The sequence below is a fragment of the Felis catus genome, chromosome C1 (assembly GCF_018350175.1).
Source record: "Felis catus isolate Fca126 chromosome C1, F.catus_Fca126_mat1.0, whole genome shotgun sequence".
In the NCBI taxonomy this organism is placed as follows: domain Eukaryota; kingdom Metazoa; phylum Chordata; class Mammalia; order Carnivora; family Felidae; genus Felis; species Felis catus.
In genome coordinates, this window is record NC_058375.1 from 27,286,103 (window position 1) to 27,308,164 (window position 22,062).

Consider the following 22,062-nt stretch of genomic DNA (forward strand, 5'->3'; position numbering starts at 1 on the left):
AGGATTGAATATTATATACATTTTGAACCTAAACATCCAGATGACCAATAAATGATCCAAACATTTAGATGAGACACTCCCTGCACAATAATAGCCTTGAGGATCACCATCAACGGTTTACAGTACAAACACCAAAATACTTTAAAGTTGTATTTAATTGATAGACAAAGAAAAAATTTTAAGTGAACCATCCTGGGAACTCAAAATGAATTTTAGCTTCTAAAAAAAGGTACCACTGGGGCGCCTGGGTGGCTTAGTCTGTTAAGCATCAGACTTCGGCTTGGGTCATGATCTCATGGTTCGTGGGTTCGAGACCCACATCTGGCTCTGTGCTGACAGCTCAGAGCCTGGAGCCTGCTTCTGATTCTGTCTCCCTCTGTCTCTACCCCTCCCCAGCTCACACTCTGTCTCTCTCTCTCAAAAATAAATAAATGTTAATAAAAAAAAATTTTTTTTTAACTAAAAAAAGGTACCACCAAAATTTTGCCTCTTTTTACAAGTGGGAAAAAAAACACCACCACACAAATGTGGTATCTTTTCTTCCCTTAAAAATACGTGATACAAGCTTATTTTATTTTTTAATGTTTATTTACTTCTGAGAGACAGAGACAGAGACAGAGACAGAGAGAGAGAGAGAGAGAGAGAGAGAATATGAGCAGGGGAGGGGCAGAGAACAAGAAAGACACAGAATCCTAAGCAGGCTCCAGGCTCCACACTGTCAGCGCAGAGCCTGATGCAAGGCTTGAACCCATGAACCACGAGATCATGACCTGAGCCAAAGTCAGACACTTAACTGACTGAGCCACCCAGATGCCCGGATATAAGTTTATTTAAAAATTTTTTTTAATGTTTTTATTTATTTTTGAGACAGAGAGAGACAGAGCATGAGCAGGGGAGGGGCAGAGAGAAAGAGAGACACAGAATCCAAAGCAGGCTCCAGGCTCTGAGCTGTCAGCACAGAGCCTGACACGGGGCTCAAACTCACGGACTGTGAGATCATGACCTGAGCTGAAGTCAGACACTCAACCGACTGAGCCACCCAGGTGCCCCTATAAGTTTATTTTAAAGTGGAGAAAAAAAAAAAAAAATGGAGAGCTTTAGGAGTGTCTGGGTGGCTCAGCCCATGGAGCGTCTGACTCTAGACTTCGGCCCAGGTCATGATCATGGTTTGTGGGATAGAGCCTCAAGTCAGGCTCTGTGCTGGCAGCGTGGGGCCTGCTTGGGATTCTCTCTCACTCTCTCTGCTGCTCCCCTGTTCATGCTCACTCACTCTCTCTCTCAAAATAAATAAATAAACTTTAAAAATAAAGTGGAAAGCTCTCAGTCATTTTGAAATTTCTTCATCTATACAACAGGGATAATAACAGCATCCATCATTACAGGGTTATAGAAGGTTTAAATAAATAAATGTAAAGTGCTTAATGCAAATACCTGTTAATAATAGTAATACAGATTAGTTATTATCATCACCACCACCACTGTCACTTTTATGATCTGACCGCATTAACAGATCTGACCAGATGATATCAAGATGTCCCACAAAGAGCCAATCAAATCATCCCTCTTTTTTTTTTTTTTTATAGTCAAAAGGGATAAAATTTAAGCAAGGAAATTAGCCAATAACCACACCTCTTATACACTTCTCCCTGAGATTGAAATGGACTTCCTAAGTACCTGAGCCCTGCAGAACTGAGCTGTTTCACTTTGTGCATTTGGGAGTGGGGGGTGTGCATGGTACACACAGGCAAACTTTCCTCAAGTTAGGTGGAATATTTCCCTCCCTCCAACTCTTGTGCATACAACTCCTTGTATATTCTCTCTCTCATGAAAAAGAAACACTGTAGTGATTACGAAGAGTGTGAAATTCCATAAATTTTACAGCTAAAGAGAACAGTTGTGATAAATACACTGAAACAACAAAATCAGCGACGAAGAGTCTGGGCGGTGACAAGCAGCGGTGTGACATCTGGCGGAAACCAAAGTCACAGCAAGGGGGAGAGAGGTGGGCGTGAGGAAGCATCCTGCCGAGCGTGGACACAGAAAAAGAGAGGAATTGACAGTCTTCCTTTGGAGCCAGGCCAGCCTTTGCCACCTCTAATTGAATAGGACAATGTCGATAGGAGTGAGGTGCTTTGGAGGTGGGGTTTCTTTTGCGTTGTGCTGTACCTTGGAACTTTAAGCAGTGTGTGAAGCATACTTCCATTCCTGGATTAATCTGGAAGGAGATATAGAACCACCAATGGGACAAAGGAGTCTGTTTAGTGATGACAGTGTTTTAATAAATAGACTTCTAAATACACTAAACAGAGACTGGGCTTTGAAGGGACAGTGCATGCTATTTCTTTTAGCCCAGTTGATTGTCAAAGCTCCCTAAAATCCCATCTTTGGCACTGAGAGTACAGTTTATAGACTTAGAAGAAAAGTTCAACTAGCTTGTCTAACATCCCTTTTACAAATGTGGGGACTCAAGTTCAAAGAAGGGGCAGTGATGTGCCCCTAAGTCACATGGCTAATTAGTGTCAGGACCAGAATTTAGACTTCTGATTCCATTGTGTGTTTTTCTAGGAAACCATGCTGCCTCCACAAAATGGAAATTAGTGTGAAAATATAATTCAATATGTAAATGTCAGTTTCACACTCAAATATTTCAGATTATACTATTTTGCATACCAGTATCTATTGTTCTCTATTTCATGTATCACATCTTACATAACCTATAATACTTTAAGTTTTAAAAGGGCAAATTCAATGTCAGACCATATGACTCCTCTAAACCATCTACAAATATATAAAACATGTGGTAAGTACTCAATAAATAGCAGTTATGGTATTGGTATCTGTTTATCTGACAAACACATACCAATATCATAACTGCTTTGCCAATGCCCAATTTTGCAAATTCGTTAATAAACACAATGGATCAGTTTATTATTTTCTTATATTGGTACTCTGAACACTGAATCAGAAGTTTATTTCCAATAATCAACAGAATTCACTAGCTACCTGCTTTGCATGGTTTGATGGTATAATTTTAAAATTTCAATGTCACTTTTGCCATTTTAATTAAAGAAGGACTTGGTAGGGGAACCTGGGTGGCCCAGTTCATTGAGCGTCCGACTTCGGCTCAGGTCATGATCTCTCGGTTCATGGGTTTGAGCCCTGCGTCGGGCTCTGTGCTGACAGCTCAGAGCCTGGAGCCTGCTTTGGATTCTGTCCCCTTCTCTCTCTCTGCCCCTCCCCCACTCTGTCTCTCAAAAATAAAACAAACATTAAAATTTAAAAAAGAAGAAAAGGAAGAAGAAGGACTTTGTACCTATAATGGAATTGCAATGTTTGCTATATTGAACACTTCAGAAAAAACCTCTAAGATTTCAACAACTTCCAATAGTCTTCACAACCTATGTAACTTTTCTAGCTCTAGAAGATTGTGACTCTATGGATAGGGCTGGAGAAGAATATCTATCCCTAGTACCTAAACAATATAGGACATATGTACTCTGGTTTTAATCCTCTCCAATACAGTCCTTCTTAAGGAAACCCATCAATCTCTCTTTCTAATAACAACAGTGATTATACCTGAAGTATAAATGTACACAATTTATAAAAGGCTTCAACCAAATCCTGCAAGAACTAGACTAGACACACAGGATAGTTATGAAATGGGCAGATACCCCAACCAACTTCACTTTTGCATTTGACATGTGACTTTATTTATTTATTTATTTTTAAAGTTTCATTTATTTATTTTTGAGGGAGGGAGAGAGAATCCCAAGCAGGCTCTGCACTGTGAGCCCCAAGCCCGATGTGGCGCTCAAACCCATACACTGCGAGATCGTGGCCTGAGCCAAAATCAACAGTCAGACACTTAACGGACTGAGTCACTCAGGTGTCCCTACTTTAACTCCAAAGTTACTCAGCATTTACTGTGTGAGAAGCTTTATGCCAGGTGATGAAGATGGAAGCCTAGGTCTGGAAGGAGCTCACAAGATAGAGGAGTAGGAGGATTCCAGATTGAGGAAACAGCATATGTGAAGGTAAAGAAACATGGAGGAATGTGGAATATTTGGGTACTGGTGAATATGGGACATGTATACCTAGTGAATTAGGTCATTTCAGCAGGAAGCAGAGGAACTGGAATGATACTGTCACTGGCTTCCTAAAGAATACAAACTTTAGCCTGTAAACCAAAGAGGAGCCAGTGAAAACCACTCCTGTTCCTCTGCTGCTCCAAGCCTTTTTCATGTCACAGGACACTGCAGAAGCAGTAGGGATGGAGAGGGAGGTATGCAACATGAAATATATTTAGAAGGGAGAAATGACAGGAATAACTAGTGGAATAGAAGGTATGGGAGAAAGAGGAGTTAAGAAAGCTCTCAATAAGGGGAAAGATGATAGAGCAGATGTAAAAAAACTCAATTTAGATCCCAAGCAATGAAGACCCGAGACAGTCCTTTGGCCCTGGAGCTCCAAGTGCCCCATCTGAATATGGGGATAGTACTGTTCACCCAGCAGATGTCAGGAATGAAAAGTGCTCATCTGTGTTAAAGTTCCTGAAAGACCTAGTGGGGCACCTGGACAGCTCAGTCGGTTAAGCGTGACTCTTGATGTTGGCTCAGGACGTGATCGCACGGTTTGTGAGATCCGGCAACGTGTTGGGCTGCATGCTGTCAGTGCGGAGCCTGCTTAGGATTCTCTCTTTCCCTCTCTCTCTGCCCCTTCCCCTACCCATGCGCATGTACACTCTCTCAAAATAAATAAATGAACATTGTTTTAAAAAAGCCTAGTAAGTAGTAGGTGCTCAATAAATGTCAACTGAATCTGAATTCTAGGAGCAAAAAAAGTTAAATATTGTGCATATTTCAATTTTTAGCAAAACTAGATTTTAAAGTTCCCCTTCAATAATTCCAATATTTCTGTACATTTTACTTCCCTAAAGCCATTATTAACCCCAAGTTTGAACCATTCTCCTATTAAAGTTGTAATCTTACCGTAATTAGAAGTTTAGAAATTTAATGAGTTGAAATGCAGCATGGCACAGATGCCTTATTATACCAACTAGTTAACACAGTATTTGTTTTCTACATTAATTTTACTTGCTAATCAAAAATACTGCTTTCTCCCAAATAACATCAAAATAAAATTGCTGATTGTGCAATGGGAAAACCAACGCCACCACATCTGCAACAAGGCCACTTGAACTGTTTTTCATGAGCTGGCAGTTCCCAGGGAAAACTGAAGATTCCATATACCTTTAAGTCAGTTCTCAAAAATTTAAGTGCAGAAGCCAGGCTTTGTATACTACTAGGCAAATATTAAGGTGGACATGCTAAGCATGCCCATGAATATCTATGAATGTTGAACATCATAGGTGATTCACCTTCCTGAGTTAATAAACCAATCCGTTGGAAAAGACTATTTAGGACTATATACGACTGTGTATGTTTCTGGATGTCCACAGCCACCAGATACAGAACACTGAGGAAATCCTGGGGAAAACGGTGTTTCAGAGCCCTTCTATTAGAACAGCCTAGGTTCAACGTAAGTTACTCTTAACTCTTCAACTGACATGAAAGATCCTCACTGGTCTCCCTGCTTCTCTCTTCTTTCCGCAAACAGGAGCCAATGGTTTAACCAAATCTCATCTGCTTGTGCTAACCCTCTCTTAGCCAACAAGCTTCCAGAGAGCCCCAGTGCTTTTAGCATAAAGCTTTTTCATCAAAATCTTCATAACAGGGACTCTCTGGTTTCAATCTTTTACCATTCCCCTAAAAACCTCAGCCATATTTAACAAACTATTTAGATTACAGATTTTATAATATATGTACATATGTAGTAAAAACTATATAAAGGTATTTATTTATATATCTTTTCAATCAATAGAGCCCTAATTTGTATATAGTATTCCACTAGTTAAAACAGGTAAAAAATTAGGAGTAGGAGGCTCAGAGTCTAAAAATCATTAGAAAACCCCTGTCTGACTTAACACATTCTCTCACACTTGTCTCTTGGTTTGTGCTTTTGGTTTTCGTTTTGGCTTCACCTTTGCCTTTAATGACAGCCAGTCCTTTCAGGCTCAGGTTAGGTCCTGTTCCCAGAGCACCTATCTATCTGTATGGCGACTGTGGCACTTGTCACCCTGCAGTGCAAGTTCTCCATCTAAAGGCACACACCGAGCTTTGCGTCTGTTTCCCTGGCCCCAAGGACAATGCAGGCTACAGATGTGCTGAATGACTATCAGCACTTATGGAACTTCTCAGCTACAGAATGCACACTTTAGGAGGCATCAAAAAGGCAGCGTAGAGTTTTGGCAAGTTACTTTATAAAGATTCAGAGATTATTTCCTCTCCCTTCCTTTCTTCTTTTCAATCTAATTAATCCTATTTACTCTGCTGTCCCCACTCAAAAGCAATGATAAATCTGAACTTACTCTCTTCAATTTTTTAAAAAAATGTGTTATACTTTCTTGCCCTTTTACCCTTCTTATTTCCTTAAGCTTTTTTTGGTAAAATAACACATACCTATAAAGGTACACAAAATATACACATACAGCTTAATGAATAAAATGAATACATGTGTAACTAGCTCCCAGGTCGAGAAACAGAACAGTCAACTCCTCCCTTCAAAGACTTCCTTCCCACTCTCCTTCATTTTAGATGACTGTTATTGGGGAGAGTACAGGAAAACCTCACAGAGTTTTTGGGATCAGCCCCTGAATTAATATCCCTGAATGATCGTGGGCCAGGGCAAAAAAGAGGCATCAAGTTGAATCACTATATTGTACATCTGAAACTAATATAACACTGTATGTTAACTATACTGGAATTAAAATTTAAAAAATAAGTTAAAATAAAGACATTAGGGGCTGTGTGGGGGGCGGGGGGAATAAAAGAGGCATTAAGATGTCAGAGTGTATGTGTATTTGTATCTGTGAGTGTTGAGGGAATGCTCACACAGGTCAGGGCACTGGTTTAAAACAATCCTAAAAGGCAGGGTAAACCCGCACTTCTAATGGTAAACATTTTCAAAGTAAAAGCATGTTTTTACTAAGCAGACACAGTACTTTGCTGCTCCTGGCTTACACCAAACCTTAATAGGAAACCACATAATTCTCAGGACATAAGTTTCAAAACAGTATGAATTTAGACCAGTTACCATCAACCCCATTGTGGGTAGGAAAGATGCTCTAAGTGAAAAATTGGCATTATGGGGTTGCACAATCCCAGCCACCCAATAAGCTCACTCCATTCAACCAGAACAGGGGTTCTCTCTGCTCACAGCAGGCATCCAACAGGGTAGCACATATATGCTCTCTGAGTGAGAAAGCAACACCTTCTCACATACAACCCCCTGGAGAGAGATGGGAAGGGGGAGAGGGGAGGACTTTACACCTGCAAACTCCTAACTCTATCAGCACTAGGGCTGGGAAAAACAGCACATATTAAAAAAGGGGGTAGGAGGGGTGGGAAGGATTCCTGATAAAGCCAGTAATTTTCGAAAAAGGATATTCTTAAGCCATTTTTTCTTAGAAGATGAGTAAGTTTAATGATTCAACATCCAAGTCTTTGTCTTCCTCATGGACTTTAGTCAAGCCCTAATGACTATAAGCAAACTGCTTCAAAGTGCAGCTGTCAGAACTCTTATTCTTCTTGGTAGAAAAACACTATATGCACAAAATATATGTCATATTAATTAAGGCATCTCAACTTCAAGTATCTGTCCCTGGGCCTTTAGATAATCAATATGACCACTAAAAATAGAACAGTGGCATCTCAGATGGGGCAGACATGAGCCACGCCCAATCCTAAGAGACTCCTGTGAGATGTGAGCTGGGATGCACATGTGTTTTGCAGTACCACTGAATATCCATCTAAATGTAGCCATATGTTTTCAGTTTTTCTGTATGTCCTATTCAGCCTAGGAAACAAAATAACTAACAGACCTATAACTCTTGGCTCAGCTCATCTTGAAAATCCAGTTAACTGCCTAGCTGACTGAGGTCTGGTGGGAAAGAACTGTTCTCCAGGTCTAAAAGAACGGCTGTTTGCACCGAAATTCCATGAGTTTCATGATGAACATCTTGATTTTTTTTTCAGTTTCTCCCTCACCAAAAGTAAGCCAGCTCTGTCTGTCAAGATGCCCAGGCTGTGTGGCAGCGGTGTCAAAGGCTGCCATTTGCTTGAAGGCACTGCCATCTGCAGCAGTAAAACATTTTGTCTCCGGAAAATAAACACATCTGCCTTTGCCAGTGTCCTCCCACTGTGCCGCCCATCTGGAGCAGGTGAGCTGGAAGGCAAGCCTGGGCATGGTGAGACCGGGGTGAACAGAGGAGGCAAGGCCTCCAGGGAGATGGCACTTGGAGGAAGAAGGTAGTGCTGTGTCATGTCACATCCTGCTAACCACATTCGCCAAAAAGCATGCGAAATTACCCTTGTTAGTGACATTTTAATCATGTGCAGCAAATGGCTGGTTGTGTTACAGGACAAGACCTGTAAAGTCAAGGTTTCACCAAGGCCATCTGCTCTCCAGGTCACATGACCTCACTGATACCAATAAACACATGACATCTTTGTGCCAGCCACCAAAGGCAAGATGACAATAACTCTAGTGGTCAGACAGAGGCTCAAAGCAACAGGATTCTTCTAGGACAAGACCACACTATACGTACCTACTATAAAGCAGACTAAACACACTCAAATTGAGGCCAAGTACTGGGACAAGTCATGGTCACTTTTAGAAATGACTAATATCTGAAATTCTTTCCTACATACTCTTTATCTTTCCCTGAAAAAATAAATTCAAGTCTGCTTATGGTCTTGACATTAGATCTTTAAATTACACTATTTGGGGGCTAGAAGAAACCATACAAAATTATCCAAGTTCCCTCTTTCTCCCAAGGTATTTTAACTAGCTCACAAGAGAGCTAGTGCTAAACCTCCTGAGGCAGGGCTCTTTCAGTTATACCACGGGTTTTCAAACTTTGGTGGGAAGGGGACAGTGAAATCTTTTCGTTTGTTTGTTTTCAAATAAAATTGTACATGGAATCCCAACATATAAAATAGATGAAAGTTACGTGACCTATATGAAACACAGCTAACATTTCACTATACCGCTCTTCTTTGTGACTTTTCTAAGGCAACTTCATGAAATAGTTTGAAAACCACTACACCAGGCTGGCTGATATTTTCCCAACTCATTATTTCCATTTTTTAGGTGTATAGTCCTATAAAAAAATAAATTACCAAAAGCTCACCAAGTACTTGGCAGAAAGGTTCTATGAAAACACTTTGGCCAGTGAGTAGCAGTAGTAAAGCCCTGAAGACTACATACCATGGAGGGCAGCATTCTACTCTAAACCTTGCCATGAAACTCCACATTCCCCAAGGATATCAGATTTGGCTGGTTCATACCTAGGCCTCCCCATATGTAAAATGGAGATCAGGGTGGATAATAACAGATAATTTTAGGGCATTCAAATAGGCTACACCAAATGTGCCATTTCAAGCAAGAAACAGCCCCATTACTTATCACTCTCCCTTCTATAGCCCATTAATCAAATCATAAGGAGAATTTAAATAAGCATTGTGCAAACTACACCTAAAAGTCATTACAAAATTTTCAAAATAATCCTATTAAAATCCAAATAGCATTTTCTTTTATTTTTTAATGTTTATGTTATTTTTGAGAGAGAGAGACACACACACAGAGAGTGTTATAGAGAGAATGAGGGAGACACAGAATCTGAAGCAGACTCCAGGATCTGAGCTATCAGCACAGTGCCCAATGCGGGGCTCGAACTCACACACTGTGAGATCATGACCTGAGCTGAAGATGGACGCTTAACCAACCGAACTACCCAGGCACCCCTCCAAATAGCATTTTCTTAATGAAGACGTCAGTTATTAAATACTATTTTCCAGAAGATATCATTCACTCATTCAAAATATATTTTATTAAACTAATGGCGAAGTCTCAGTTCTTGTAATCTGCCACATTTGATTGTTCCTTCCTTCTAAACAGATGAAAGTGAGACTCAGCAAACATAAGGGACTTAGTCAAGATCACACAAACTAGTACATACCAGAGAACCCATCAGAACTCTGTGATTCCAAAACCTATGCTCAAAGAAGCCTCTTAAGTATTTGAAAGTGGGGAGTCAAACCCATAGCAAAAAGCCCAATAAGCCTTTTTCCTGCTCCCTGGTGTATATGAAGGAGAGCAGCTTAAATGTACACATGTATTTAAATAAAAAGCTAGAATGAATCCTCTAGATTCCCCTCTCCCCATCTGTGTGGAGTTTTTTTTCCATCTTTTCCTGCTAACCTCATCTTTAATTCTTACATGGTGAAGTAATATCCATTCAATAAAAATATTTTTTAAAGTTTATTATTTATTTTTTAGAGAGAGAGAGAGAGAGAGAGAGAGAGAGAGAGAGAGAAGGGGGAAGGGCAGAAAGAGAAGGAGAGAAAATCCTAAGCAGCATTTGCATGGTCAGCACAGAGCCTGACATGGGGCTTGATCTCAAAGTGTGAGATCATGACCTGAGCTGAAATCAAGAGTCAGACACTTAATCAACTGAACTACTCAGGCGCTCCTCATGAAAAATATTTTAATGCAATTCCCTTCCAGTATATAAATGTATAATAACATTTTCAGTGGTATCTGTGGATCAACTGGATGACATTTATTCAGCAAATACTTACTGAACACCTACAATGGCCACATATTTATATGTTATCTATATAATCCTATACAGAGATCTTGACACATTTAATAGAACTGGAAATTTTATGCTTCCCCAAATGCACAAACATACTTATATGTTAGTGCAGTAACTAATAAGGGAGACAGTATGAAAGAGCATGGTATTTGGAGTTAGAATCTTACCTCAGCCTTTTACAGGCTATATATGTGTCTCTGGTATACCTGGACACATGACAGACTCTTTAAACTCTTTATTAACCAGTCTTAATAGCCTTGTAAGTAAAATGGGGATAACATTCATCTTTATGGTGTCATAGTAAGCATTAAATAAGGTCACGTATACATCTAGAATAGCGCTGTCCAAGAGAACCTCCTATGATGACGCACATGTTCTATATTGGCAATGTCCAATATGGTAGCCACTAGCCACATGTGGCTATTGAGCACTTGAAAAGTGGCGACTGTGACTGAGGAACCAAATTCTTTTTATAGAAACAAAAGTTTAGGGGCGCCTGGGTGGCGCAGTCGGTTAAGCGTCCGACTTCAGCCAGGTCACGATCTCGCGGTCCGTGGGTTCAAGCCCCGCGTCAGGCTCTGGGCTGATGGCTCAGAGCCTGGAGTCGGTTTCCGATTCTGTGTCTCTGCCCCTCCCCCGTTCATGCTCTGTCTCTCTCTGTCCCAAAAATAAATAAACGTTGAAAAAAAAAATTTTTTTTAAGTTTATTTCTCATTCAAAGTCCAAGAAACTCTCACCTAGGAACTAAATTTTAAATTTTATTTAATTATTTATAATTGTAATTGCCATATATGACTAGTGGCTACCAAACTGGACTGTGTTGATCTAGACCAAAGCCCTGCACATATTAAATGATCAATGTTGGTTTATTGCTATTTTTCCTATCCATATCAATAATTTTTTATATCCTCCTCTTTACCAGCAAATCAGTTCAACTAAAAAAGCACAACAAAGAATCTCATAAGAAATTTATACCTATTAAATTGCTTCTTCAACCAAGCAGCAATAGCAGCATAGAAACAAGTGATTTATTAGTCATACGCGCCACACACTGTGCTAACAGCTTTGCATGATTACTTCATTTAATCTTTATAATAATTCTGTGAAGTAGGTGCTATTATCTGTAAACAGAGAAATTAAGCTTAGAATCTGTCCAAAGACACAGCTAGTAGTAAGTCAGTGAGCACAGATTTAAACTGAAGCAGTCTAATTCCAGAGATGGTGCTTAACCACAATGCTAAACCTGCCTGCATCTTGAAGAACAAGTTTATTTAAAATTCATTATGTACTCTGCAATAAATAAATGTCCTCCCAACCAAATACCACCCCCAGACACACACACACGGAGCAACTTAGAAATCAAACAATCTGAGCTACAGACACAAAGTTATACACATGGTAACTGGCTGACCCAAAATAAGTCTCATGTGTGAGTGTACACATGTACTAAATCTAGTGACTTTGCACTTATTAGGAAGACTAAAAAAAAATATCATCTTTCTCCCCAGAATAAAATGACTAAAACATAAACTTGTATTTTGGAACAATCTAACTTGATAGAAGGGTGGCGAGCAGAGACTGGACTCAGAACCACAGGCAGAGTCTGTCAATACTTACTAGAGCCCTATACCATTGTCTACAAGGGATATTTATTTGTTAAGACATCAAATGTGTCCGCTAGGAGATTAACCAGATCCAATGCATTTGCATGAAGCGCATTGCCACTCTTATCTCAGTTCTAAAAGGAGCTTAATTTACTTAATGTCTGCTATACTTATGACAAAGTATTTATTGTGCCCAAAGCTGGAATTCTTATCCCAGTTCTGCCTGACAAGTCACAGGAATATTTCACACAGCAAGCCACAGTATGCTGTGGTATTACCATATACCACAGGAATTTCTGAGTGGCGGGAAAGCTCGTATCTGACCCATTTTCCTCTCTCACAGAGCAGTGAGCAAGAAAAGGCCAATGACCTTTTACCCCGATCAAAACAATGTAGGTAAATTTGTCTCCTTCCCACCATCGTATCTCTAGCTTCTCTTCAAATCTCACAATCCTTATATTGCACAAGCCCCTAGGCCAAAGGTAACACTGAGAAAAAGAGGCTCTATTTATTAAGAAGTTCTCAATCCAGGGTTATTAGGCACTAGAAAATAAACTCCTTTAAAGACCTGTAATAAGTAACTTAAAAAAAATAACACCTGTATTGTTTAGACTCCTGTCATAACTCAGCTTAAGCAAGTGCCAATGAAACTAAAACCATAATAAAAACATGAATAGTGCTGATGTTCTAGAAACACTACCAAAAAACCAAGGAGCTGATGTAAGGCAGAACAGTCAAGTAATTATGGCACCATTAGCGTAGCTCTGCTGACCTGCTGGGTGACCTGTAACTAGTCCCTTTGCCACTTTATGCCATTCATTCTGTATCAGTGACAGAGAATTAACTACTATGTATCTCAGTGGAATAGTGAGTAGATTAAATTATTAAGCAAAATGCTTCAGGCAAAAGTCATATGAATGTTAAATATTATGATTTACAAGCATTCATTTTCCTAGCACTCCTGTGGGGTTAGGAAGTTATCTCGATTTCATAGATGAGTACACAGGCACAGGGGGTAAGGTCACATGATAAGTCTCCATTTACTTAGTCCCCGTGGGAAGGGAATAATACACACCTTTAGCAATCACATGAAGTTTCTTGGCACATCCTACACAATCTTTAATACATTCAATCCTTAACTTAATGTTGCCATCTTTTAACATGCTGTTGCTAGAACCAAAACAGCTCTAAGATAGCAACAAGGCCAAAGTAAGTGAAGATGAATAATTCTGTGTGCTATGGCAAGAATAATCACAGAAAGACAGATAATCTCAAGGTGAAATGTGCATTGTTATTTTCAAGATCTCACCTCCACTACCACGTAAGAACTTTTAGCTGTAGGAATTAAGAATCATGGTTTGCTATGAAAACACTGACGAAAATTTTTAAAGGCTATCTCAGGCCTTCATGTTGGTGTGACCCATCCAAATTCTCTGTGAATGTATTTTCCCCTCAGGCTTTAATTAGCGAATATGCAGAAAAAGAAAACAAATCCAAACAGCCTGAAGAGTGAATAAGTACCAATAATGAGAAGGGCTCAGGAGGTCCAAAAAAGGGCAAAATTACTACTATATGATAGGAATATAGAAGAAGCACAGAAGATTTTTCTGCTCTCATGTAAGCCTACTTGCTATACTGCTTACCCGACTCCGAAGACAGTCAGCCAGGTTTCGGCGTGTGAAATTAGCTGCTGCTGTGGGAGACAATTCATAACCTGGATAGAGATAAACAGTCATAAGCAGAAGAAATAACAGCACCCCAAATCATCCCACTACTCCTGTTCTTACATCCTTCCACCCTCTGTACACCCAGAGTACATAAAGTACACAGAACGAAGAGTATAATCCTACTTCTTGTCCGTTTCCCCACACGACAGTTGTGAAATAGCTGCTTAGTACTGACAGTGATTCCTGGCCACAACACAGAACCAAGGCAACTATTCTATGGTGAGATCAAATGCACAGCCTTGCTTAAGCTGATCATTCATCAATAGACTGTGGTTTCCTCTATAGAGAGGGGTACAAATACACAAGTATTAGGAAAGAAAAGAACGAGGTCTCAAGATGCTGATTTTTAAAGTTTATTTAAAAAGGATATTGGGAAAAGAGAGGCTGGAAGTTAGGACTGCCTCAGTCATATTTCATAAGATTTTCTTTAAAAAAAAAATAAGTAACTTTATTAAATGATTTTCAAAAGTACAGGCCACAGAAAAACACATTTCCATCACTATCTACAACATTTTTAAAAAACAGAGTATCTCAAGCATAAAACCTCTAAAAAGAAAGTCGTAATGACAACAAAACTACAGCCCAGAGAAATGCCATCAGGTATGTGTTTAATAATGCACTCACTTTGGAACTTAACCCCCCAGTAAAAAGGGACTAGTGCCAAAACCCAAGAATGACCCAAAACTGAGCAGCCCCACGCAGGAAATGCCAGTTTGGAAAGACAGACAGCATGTGGTTAAATTATTCCCTACAACAATTCAAACACCAGTGTTACAGCAGGTAAGATTTAGATTAAAATTCTAACAAATATTTATTGAACAGCAATTATGTTTCAAGATCTATGCTACGTGCTTTCATACGTTATTGAATTTCATGCTCACAACAAGCCTATCAGTACCTATTAAATTACAAGGGGAGCAACTCTGAACAAGCAGGAATACTTTGCAATTCTCCACCTAATCCCCTAAACACCACTAAGGATTTTACAGTTATTTTAAAGGCAGAAAGGTCCGATTCCTATTTATACATAGATTTTTCTTCCTTTCCCTTATCTTATCTCAGTTCTCAAACTTTAATATGCATTAAGAATTACTGTGCAGGGTTATATACACAAAACTGCATCTGACAGGTAATTTAAGATTTTAAAGGCAATTTTAACCATACACAACTTTTGTTTTCTGCACTGATTTTCAACTCCAAAACCCATGTAACAAGCAACTCTCTCAACTGGTTTACTCTTCCTCCCCCTCCAATCATGAAATATTGCTGCAGCTACCGTACTTGAGAGACATAATTGGCTTCCCTCGCCTGCCATGTAGGCAGAAAGTAGAGCCACTAGAAAAAAAAAAAAATTCTTGAAATACTCTCAACTTGCCTAAACCTAAGTGCCATGTGCTTCAGGTTCCTTTTTCATCTTTGAATTCTCTGTGGTACTAGCCAGAGTGCTTAAGACAGAGGAGGCCCTCAAAAGTATTCATGGAACTGAATGTATGATGCTAAATTTACTACCTAAAAAACTACATAATTGGGTCATATGCAGCCATTTTATACAATGATATTCAAATTAAGTTCTTTCACAGCTCCATATTATACCAGTGCTGTGTCTAAGTGTATTAAACTGTAAAGTAACTGAAGGTCTTTCCTGCTAGTGACACTATGAACTCTCCTGGATAATAGGGCTAGTGGCAGTATTATTTCATAATAATGCTTGCCTAATGAGGAAACCCTACTGAGGAATCCTCTAACAAGGATTAGAGCTCATTAGCCCCAGAGGAAACTCACAAAAATCCTAATTATCTTCCTAGACACGAATCTGCCAGAAAGGCAAGGCAGAACTCTTTTTGATAGTAAATCTCCCACAATTACACAGAGCTTTAAGTTCACAAGCATTTTACATATTATTAATTATTATTATTATTATTATTTATTATTATTATTATTATTATCATCATCATCCCATTTTAGAGATGAGGAAAATAAAGGCCCAGAGAGGATAAGTAACTTGTCACATTAAAAAAAAGAATAGTAAAACCAAGTTCAACTGAGGTCTTTTAGCTTTGAGGTTCAGCCATACCTTAGCTCAAATAACATCCTCTGAAATACCTAACACTTAAAAAGACTGATACTACCATGTTCATCTCCAAGGTGGCCCTCGAGTATCAGTGGTATAATGGTTCTCTTTTCTGCTCCAGGATTTTTACAGAAAATCTTCAGGATCAGAAGGAGAGTCTAGTTAAGGTTTTAAAAGTAGGAAGATTCAAATAAAAACATGGCCACATTGGTCTGCTCATATGTAGAATTGCCAGTAGAGAGTATTTGTTTTTAGTTCAGATTTAAAGACAAATCAACCAAAGTTACATTCCAAGTATTACCCACCATTTCTCATCTTATAAAGTTGCACATTTTTCTGAATATATTCTGCAAACTGTACAGTGTCTCCAGCCTCTCCAACACAGAGAAGTAAGATTTTTTCACTCATCTTAAACATCTTGTCATGATCTGCTCAAAGAAAAAAATAGTGTTAAAAATTACCTCATCAGAAATTTACTGCTATCACACAGGAAGCCATAAATATAGTTTATCAATCACTATACTGAATAATTTTGCTAATCACTGTTTTTAGAAGACTTTAAACATTTTTAAAGTTTATTTATTTATTTTGATAGAGAGAAAAAGTACGTGTGAGCAGGGGAGGGGCAGAGAGAGGGAGAAAGAGAATCCCAAGCAGAGCCAGACACGGGACCATGAACTGCAAGGTCATGAGCCAAAATCAAGAGCAGACATGCAACCGACTGAGCCACCCAGGCAGCTCTGTTTTTAAAAGACTTTAATGGGCAACTATATTAATTACTCTCTTTCACTCTCCATGCTAAACCCATTGGTGTATTTTATTAAGGTCAATCTCAGTTGAAGAATGTATTTGAAGGCCGACCATTGAAAATACAGTTAAATACATTTAAAGGCATTTGAAATGCAAAAAAACAGAACCTTCAAAGAAATTGAAGGAACCAAGCCAATGGCCATTATCTTTAGGCTCATGATTACAAAGCCCTGCAATGTCTCTACAAATACAAATGTTAGTTATTTTGTTTATACACACACAAAAGCAGAGATGAAGAACCAGTGCTACAATGAAAATTAAGGAGCCCTCTTGAGAAAGAACAAAAAAAAAAAAAAATCAACTGAGAATATAAATCACCTTAAAAAGTAAATCAACACCATTTCCAAAGCAAAGAGAAAATTAAAATGACTGCCAGAGCAAAAATACTAATGAATATTTTAACACTAAGCTATTTAAAAATAACCTCAAAAATCCCCAAAGTCTAATCTTACCTAGTTGAACCACATCCATTCAGATTACACAGATAAACAAATACTCATATAGCAATTAGTGCCTGAGGAAGAAAACCCCATGTTCGGCATGTAGCTTCAGAAAAGGCCCAAATGTCCCTATCCCACTCTCACTTTCACTTTCCATTTTTCAAATAGTGCTGAATAATCTTCCCTGGGAGTCAGGTTTGAAAGCCATTTGAAAGCTTCTGAAATGCCAAAATACCTTAATAAGATTTAATGAACAAAATGCTACAGTCAAGTTATTTTACAAATGTTTGAGTTGTAGAACCATAAGACTTCTTAGACTGAAAAAAAAAAAATCACACAAACTGTACCTGCAGATAGTATCAAACTGCCTTGAAACTCCTACACACACTTTTATTCATTTATTATAGGCTACAGAAGAGACTCAAAGACTGTTAGTTTGCAAACTTGGTCATAAAAACAAAAAACAAACATATATGGATATATTACCTTTCCAAAGAAAAAGGACCAGAAGAGTATTAGATGCCACTGGCATCTAGGTTCTTGCCAGTGGCAAGAGTATGCACAATTTTTATTTCTTTCTTCGTGCTTGTTACCATTTCTTAAAATGCCTATACTGGGGCGCCTGGGTGGCACAGTAGGTTAAGTGTCCAACTTCGGCTCAGGTCATGATCTCTCAGTTTGTGAGTTCGAGCCTCACGTCAGGCTCTGTGCTGACAGCTTGGAGCCTGCTTCGGATTCTGGGTCTCCCTGTCTCTCTCTGCCCCTCCCCTGTTCACACTCTGTCTCTCTCTCTCTCTTAAAAATAAATAAATATTAAAAATGATTGGGGCGCCTGGGTGGCGCAGTCGGTTAAGTGTCCGACTTCAGCCAGGTCACGATCTCGCGGTCCGGGAGTTCGAGCCCCGCGTCAGGCTCTGGGCTGATGGCTCAGAGCCTGGAGCCTGTTTCCGATTCTGTGTGTCCCTCTCTCTCTGCCCCTCCCCTGTTCATGCTCTGTCTCTCTCTGTCCCAAAAATAAATAAACGTTGAAAAAAAAAATTAAAAAAAAAAAAAAGAAATAAAATGCCTATACTAAACCTGCATCATTTTTATCAGAAAACATTAATAAGTTTGCATTATTTTCACAATGAGAAAAAAAGGTGTTCTTATTTTGGAAAGAGAAAAGCTTGTTTACAAAGAATTAATGTCACATTTAGGAGAAATGCTAAAATTCTGGGCAGTAAACTGTTCAATTTTTAAATGAACTTAATTTAATATAAGGCCAAAAGTGTTTTTTAAGCATCTATTGTGTGTCCAGTGAACAGCAAAGGGAGATGTTATAGATGCTAATAGCTCCCTGAGGAAACAGCCTATGTAGCACTAGGGAATTTCTAATCCTTGACAAAGAACTTACAAGATCCACATACATGAAACAAATGAGACAACAAAATGAAGAATACCAGTATACAATACTGAGAAAAGCCAACTGTACTAGAACCCAAAATCTTGGATTGATTGATTGATTGATTGATTGATTTTAAGTAGGCTCCATGCCCAACATGGGGCTTGAACTCATGAATGACTGACTGACTGACTGACTGACTGATTGTTTGTTTGTTTGTTTATTTTAAGTAGGCTCCATGCCCAACGTGGGGCGTGAATTCATGACTCATGACCCAGAGATCAAGAGTTGCACGCTCCCCCAACTGAGCCAGCCAGGTGCCCCAGTAGACCCTGGTTATAATCTGGGCTCAGCACTCTGAACTTGGGCCCTAGTTTTCAAGTGTACAAAATGGTTATACTATCACTTACCCCTACCTAACTCATAGGTAGGGAAAACTGTACATGCACAATATTATTATACTCAGTATTAGACAATGTAGTTCAGATTACACATGCTTTATGAATTCAGGGGAAAAAAGCACTCTGTGTGGGCTGAAGTGCTCTGAGTAATTTAAAAGTAATTCTATACAGACCAGGAGACAAGAGACATGAAATGTGGCATATAACCAAACCGAAGACTTGGGGCATTTTCATAAGCAAGCAATCTCTGGGAAACATCTTCTCTCTATCAAAATATCACAAAGTGACAAACCAAAGAAACAAAAACAAAAACAAATAACTGATTGGAAGTATCATTCTTACTTTATACTTGGAGAAAATAAATCCCAAAAGGTTACTCATTTGCAGCATTCTTGCTTACTCTACATAAGTTCCTTCATGAAAGATAGGGAAAAGTCCTCATAGAATTCCAAAGCTCCTATCATAAAACATTTTATACCTAGAAAAGACTATAGGAAAATTAGAATTAAGTGCAATTATTTCCAACTATTTTTCAAGAACTAACTCAAACTCATCTTTCCTCCATGCCACAGTGACCTTTCTTTTTTCTGAATACCCTCAGGCTTCACTCCTGAAATCATTAAAAACTAACCTAATATTGACTACCTATCCTTCTTTTATCCTACAAAATCATCTTGTAGTACCTATTTTCTTATTTTCTTAATGTCTTAGACCCCTGTGAGGATTATACAGAATACCTGTAAAGGTACTGACTTCATTACTGTTCTACCTAGACAATACTTCCTGCTAAAATCACCTGTATATCAAAGGTCTTAGTATTCAAAATAATGGACAGATTTACTCTCAAAACAAGCTGACTCTTTTGGAAAGCATGATTTACAAATAAAACTTCTATAAACTGATCATGGAATTTCAAGTCATCTGACTTGAGGAATAATCCAATTCATACCATAGATGTCTAACAGGTCACTTGTAGGTCTCTCTTCTTCAAAAAGAACAGAATTCAAGCAAAGTCCCTCAGAGTTTTTTCCATCTCCCCAAGTGGTGACAGCCTGACAATCAGAAGCCTGTCACCTCTAAAAGCAGTGATGGGCACATACTTCCCGATTTAATTATTTTTCTTTCCTTAAACCAAAGATTAACTATAGCCTGCCTTCAAAGCTTTACCTAATCTCCACAACCTGAAAGAATCTCTTCTTCTGAACTACCTAAAAACAATTTCTTCGTCCTCTGCGCTACAGGACAAGTTTGCATTTTTATATACACAGCATAACTTTCCAGCTTATACTAGAATTATTTGTACACACATCTGAGTCCCTTATTAAATTGTAACTTCTTTTAAGATACAGGCCACATCTTATTCTTCTTCACATCCCTTCAACACCCAGCACTGTAATGGGCAACACAGGTACCCAAAACCTATTTGTCAAATAAACATTAAGCCATCTGAGCCGAAGCATAATACTCTTTCAACAGTAGCATGTCTATGATCAGTCATGAAAAGACACTCTTAGATTCAGCAGATCAACAACCCAAATCTTTAAAAAATTATTAAGTACCGACTATGGGGAGACAGTATAGTACAATACTTGTGGGCAAAAGATCTGAGTCAAACTGCCCTAGTTTCAACCCGGGTTCTGCCTCTTGTGGCCTTAGGCAAGTTTCTTAACCTCTAGGCCTCAGCACAAACAGCTGTTAAATGACGATATACTAATGTCTATCTTAAAAGTTTAAATGAATTCATGTAAATCATTACTTAAGTACTTAGTATTATCACTACTACCTATTTGTCATTGCACTAAGCATTTGCACCAAACTTTTTCACTCAATTCTCCCAACAAGCTTGTGAGGTTGGTATTACTAACCTGACTGAACAGATGAAGAAATCTGGGCACTGCGAAATAACTTGTACAAGGTCACAGAGCAAATTAAGTCAAAAGGCTCCAAACCCCGAACTCCACTAACTACTTAATACTTAAATACAAAGAAAACTTGGCCGCCAGTGCCCTGGAAAACCGGAAAAGGAGGATCAGGGCTGAGAAATGGGAAGAAACAGGCAGCGGGAGGGAAATGCCAAGTTTCTAGTCCCACACACAGTCTCAGTCTCCCCAGGATCTCACCTTATACCACCAGGAAACTAACCTCATTAGTAGCGACAACAGGAAAACTTTATCAAAGATTCGGGGGTCTAGGGACCCTGGTGCCCGGCAGGTACTTGAACACATAAAAACTGAATTCCCACAGGCAACTCACCCAGCAAACATCTAACGAAGGCCAGAGCAGAGCACTGACCTAGGAGCCTTAGGAGGAGCGAATGCCAAGGCCCTAGGCCAGTCTGCCCGTCTCCTCGTTCCAAAAACTAAGCAAGTGCAGAGCAGGGCACGCGGGATTCCACCTCCCAGTCGTCCCTGGTGCTCACCCAACCCCCTACGAACTCCGTCCGACTGCCCCCAAACCCAGGCCGGCCAGGCCTCCCCTGTTTCTTCTCACCGTCCTTCATCTGGACAATGCTGCTAGCGGCCACTTGGTCGGAAGCGACAAGGACATAGTCGGGGCCCTGGATACCGATGAGGTACTCCATAGTGGCGGGAGGCCGAGAGGACAGAGCGTGGGACTCGCCGGCTTCCCGGCCTCACCGGTGAGACAGCACGGCCGAGCGAAGATTTCGCGTGACACTAACCGCGCGACCGCCCGGGCCTCCGGCGCGTTCGGATGACGCCCAATTGTCGCGAGAGGTTGTAAAGTGGGCGAGGCTTTGGGCGTCTTACTGCGTTCGCTTTTGGCCTGGGTCTCACGCAAATCTGGTGTACGGGCTGCTTGCTTTATGTAACGTCCAGTTTCTTTATTTATAAACTGAGTTTAAAACTCGCTTGGGAGTGAGATCATGCGCTATATGTAAAGCTCGGAGCAC

The 22,062-nt window shown here is 39.5% G+C and overlaps 1 protein-coding gene across 3 annotated transcripts in view; it reads right to left on the reverse strand.

The window, feature by feature from the left end:
- PSMB2 (proteasome 20S subunit beta 2) overlaps positions 1–21,857 on the reverse strand; it is a 33,604-nt gene extending 11,747 nt beyond the window's left edge. Inside the window, exons 1-3 of one of the 3 annotated variants that reach the window (XM_003989851.5) lie at positions 21,642–21,853; positions 16,425–16,547; positions 13,965–14,035 (exon numbers count right to left, since the gene is read on the reverse strand). In XM_003989851.5, coding sequence (XP_003989900.1) covers positions 13,965–14,035; positions 16,425–16,547; positions 21,642–21,732 — 285 coding nt within the window. In that variant the 5' untranslated portion in view covers positions 21,733–21,853. Of the gene's footprint in view, positions 1–13,964; positions 14,036–16,424; positions 16,548–17,381; positions 17,416–21,641 lie in introns of those variants that run through there. The other 2 variants (XM_045035534.1, XM_045035535.1) reach the window with 2 other exon arrangements.
- Between the last annotated feature and the right edge of the window lie 205 nt (positions 21,858–22,062).